Genomic DNA, 3182 nt, shown 5'->3' with positions numbered 1-3182 from the left:
CCGTCTAATTTTTGTATTTTCAATAGAGACGGGGTTTCACCATGTTGGCCAGGCTGGTCTCGAACTCCTGACCTCAGGTGATCCGCCCACCTCAGCCTCCCAAAGTGCTGGGATTACAGGCATGAGCCACTGCGCCCAGCCTCCTCCCCTCTTCTAACCCAGCACCCTCCAAAGGGGTTGGTCGATTTCTGCTTGTCTCCCCACCCCAGCGATAGACTTCCCATAGCCCATAAACCAACCTCCTCCCTCCTGTGCTCCATATGCCCCTGAGGATGCAAACTCAGCCTTTTATCCCTGCTTTCAGACTTGATTAGTAAAGCCCCTGCTGAGTCCCTGGTTGCCACTGGTGAGGCAACGGAGAGGAAGGCATTTTGGGGGGCAGGGGTGGGGGGGCATTCGGTCTGTCACCTGGCTCCGGTTGTATCTGTAGGGATCCAACGTTGTGGAATAGCCCCGGATGCCAATCTGCGCCACCCGCTTACAGTCCAGGAGACCCTCATCCACGCACCGGCGGAAGGGCGCCCCGTGGTAGAGCTTCTCTCCTAGGGCCTTGTCGGCCGTGTCAGTGTGCGCGTCCACATGCAGCAGCCCCACTGGGCCATGCCTGATGACAACAGGGCAGCTCAGAGGCCAACCCTCCCTGTGGGGCCCTAGCACAGCCACCCTTCAGGCCACCAAAACTTGGTGATGATTCACAGCCACAAAGGGGAGACCTGGCATCCATTTTCTGCCTTGCAACTGGTTCCTGTCTTCTTGAAATCACTTAGCATCTCAGAAGAACAATAAACTCCCAGGAGTCAGGCAGGAAATAGACATGTTTTGGCTGCCACCCACACCTGACACCCAGAATATGCTTAATTTAGAGACACGATGAGAATCAAGGGTGGTGGCACAGGCGAGCTTGGCTGAAGGCTCAACTAAACCAAGACATATCCTTTCTCCGACCGAGGAAGAAGAAGCTTCAATCCAGCTCTCTCCATAACCTCCATCAACCCCTGCCAGTCACCCAAAATAAACGTATGATCCAAATCCGTGAGAAATAAATGTAGCTTTGAGCAAAGACCTGCACCCACCCACCTCCAACCAGAATGCCACCCACATGTGCTTCCATAGACACATTCTGGAGCTGCCACCCTCCACCCCGGTCCTTCTGTCTCTTTCTCAAACTAAATTAGCCAAAGTCGGCCAACCCCGGGTAGACTTCCACTACTGGCAAATCAGTCTTTTGATTGTCTGGGAAAGGTGCCCTTTTAGGAGGAAACAAGGGCCTCTCAGCAAGCTCCACCATTGTGCCTGTCAGTGTTTGTTTTTGGCCCTTGAAGCAAAACAGAAACTGAAGTTAACTGAGGTTGTGTATTTCACTAGAGGCTCATCTTCCAAAAGCAGAGGCAAGTTGAAAATGCTGAGCACACATACCGGGACAGATCTAGGGCAAGGGAGGGTGGCCAGAAGTGTTAATAATAAATTGTCTTGGCTTCTAGCTGGTGACTGACAGAGACGCCTGGAGCTCAACCTTAATTTTGATCCCCAGAAGCAGCTCATAACCTGAGCCAGCAGCAGTCATCTAATGCCACCTAACAGCAAACAACTCATTCCCTAGCTTCTGGCTTTTGAAACCTTGCTGGGCCAAGCCATTTGGGACTTACTTTTTTGCCATCGCTTGCAATATGGGATATGTGATTGTGTGATCTCCACCTGCAAAGAAGAAGAAGAAGAAAAATGTGTGAAAAGTGAATTGGAGGATTACATAGAATAATCTTTTTTTTTTTTTTTTGAGGTGTAGTTTTGCTCTAACTATTGCCCAGGCTGGAGTTTAATGGCGCAATCTCGGCTCACTGCAACCTCTGCCTCACAGGTTCAAGCGATTCTCCTGCCTCAACCTCCCGAGTAGCTGGGATTACAGGTGTACACCACCGAACCTGGCTAATTTTGTATTTTTAGTAGAGACTTAATTTCACCATGTTGGTCAGGCTGGTCTCAAACTCCTGACCTCAAGTGATCCACTTGCCTCGGCCTCCCAAAGTGCTGGGATTACAGGCGTGAGCCACCGTGCCCAGCTGAATAATCTTAACCCAATTTTCACCGTTTCAGACTGGGGAGCTATAACCACAGCTATAATAAGATCTTATTGAATGGTGGGCTGCTTAATGAGCCTGGGAGGTCAAGGCTGCAGTAAGCTGTGATCGTGCCTCTGCACTTCAGCCTGGGCAACAGAGTAAGACACGATCTCAAAAATATGAGTAGCTTGCCAGGCATGGTGGTTTATGCCTGTAATACCAGCACTTTGGGAGGCCAAGGCGGGCAGGTCACCTGATGTTGGGAGTTCAAGACCAGCCTGACCAACATGGAGAAACCCCGTCTCTACTGAAAGTACAAAATTAGCCGGGCGTGGTAGCACATGCCTGTAATCCCGGCTACTCCAGAGGCTGAGGCGGGAGAATCACTTGAATCCGGGAGGCAGAGGTTGCGGTGAGCTGAGATCATGCCATTGCACTCCAGCCTAGGCAACAAGGGTGAAACTCCGTCTCAAAAATAAATAAATAAATAAATAGCTTGAGCCTAGGAGTTTGAGACCAGCCCGGGCAACATAGCAAGACCATGTCTCTAAAAAGTAAAAGTAAAAATAGGCCAGGCGCAGTGGCTCACACCTGTAATCCCAACACTTTGGGAGGCCAAGACAAGCAGATCACCTGAGCCCAGGAATTCAAGGTCCACCTGGGCAACACATTAAGACCCCATCTCTGCAAAAAATACAAAAATTAGGCAGGCATGGTGGCAAACTCCTGTAGACCCAGCTACTCAGGAAGCTGGAGTGGAAGGGTCACCTGAGCCCAGGGAAGACAAGGTTGCAGCGAGCCATGACGGCACCACTGCACTCCAGTCTGGGTGACAGAGTGAGACTCTGTCTCAAAAATAAATAAATAAAAGAGGAAATTAGACAAGAGCTACTTTAGGAATTGCCTTTGCAGCGTATTCTAAGAAAATGCCTAGAATAGCTCTGTTCAATAGAAACGTCTATCATGATGAGAATGTTCTATCTGCACTGGCCCATATGGTAGCCACTATCCACATGTGACACACATGTGACATACATATAGCTAATATGACTAAGAAACTGAGTATTTTATTTTAATTAATTTAAATTTAGGCCAGGCGCGGTGGCTCATGCCTGTAATCCCAGC

At 49.6% G+C, this 3182-nt stretch overlaps 1 protein-coding gene across 1 annotated transcript in view; it reads right to left on the bottom strand.

The window, feature by feature from the left end:
• AGMAT (agmatine ureohydrolase (agmatinase)) overlaps window positions 1-3182 on the bottom strand; it is an 11660-nt gene that overhangs the window by 5032 nt on the left and 3446 nt on the right. Inside the window, exons 3-4 of the mRNA XM_011939908.1 lie at window positions 1647-1695; window positions 409-604 (exon numbers count right to left, since the gene is read on the bottom strand). Of these exons, the coding sequence (XP_011795298.1) occupies window positions 409-604; window positions 1647-1695 (245 nt within the window). The remainder of the gene's footprint in view (window positions 1-408; window positions 605-1646; window positions 1696-3182) is intronic.

Source organism: Colobus angolensis, unplaced genomic scaffold (genome assembly GCF_000951035.1).
Source record: "Colobus angolensis palliatus isolate OR3802 unplaced genomic scaffold, Cang.pa_1.0 Scaffold185, whole genome shotgun sequence".
In the NCBI taxonomy this organism is placed as follows: Eukaryota; Metazoa; Chordata; class Mammalia; order Primates; family Cercopithecidae; genus Colobus; species Colobus angolensis.
The sequence above is the reverse complement of the archived record's forward strand: the minus strand, read 5'-3'. Positions and strand labels throughout refer to the sequence as shown.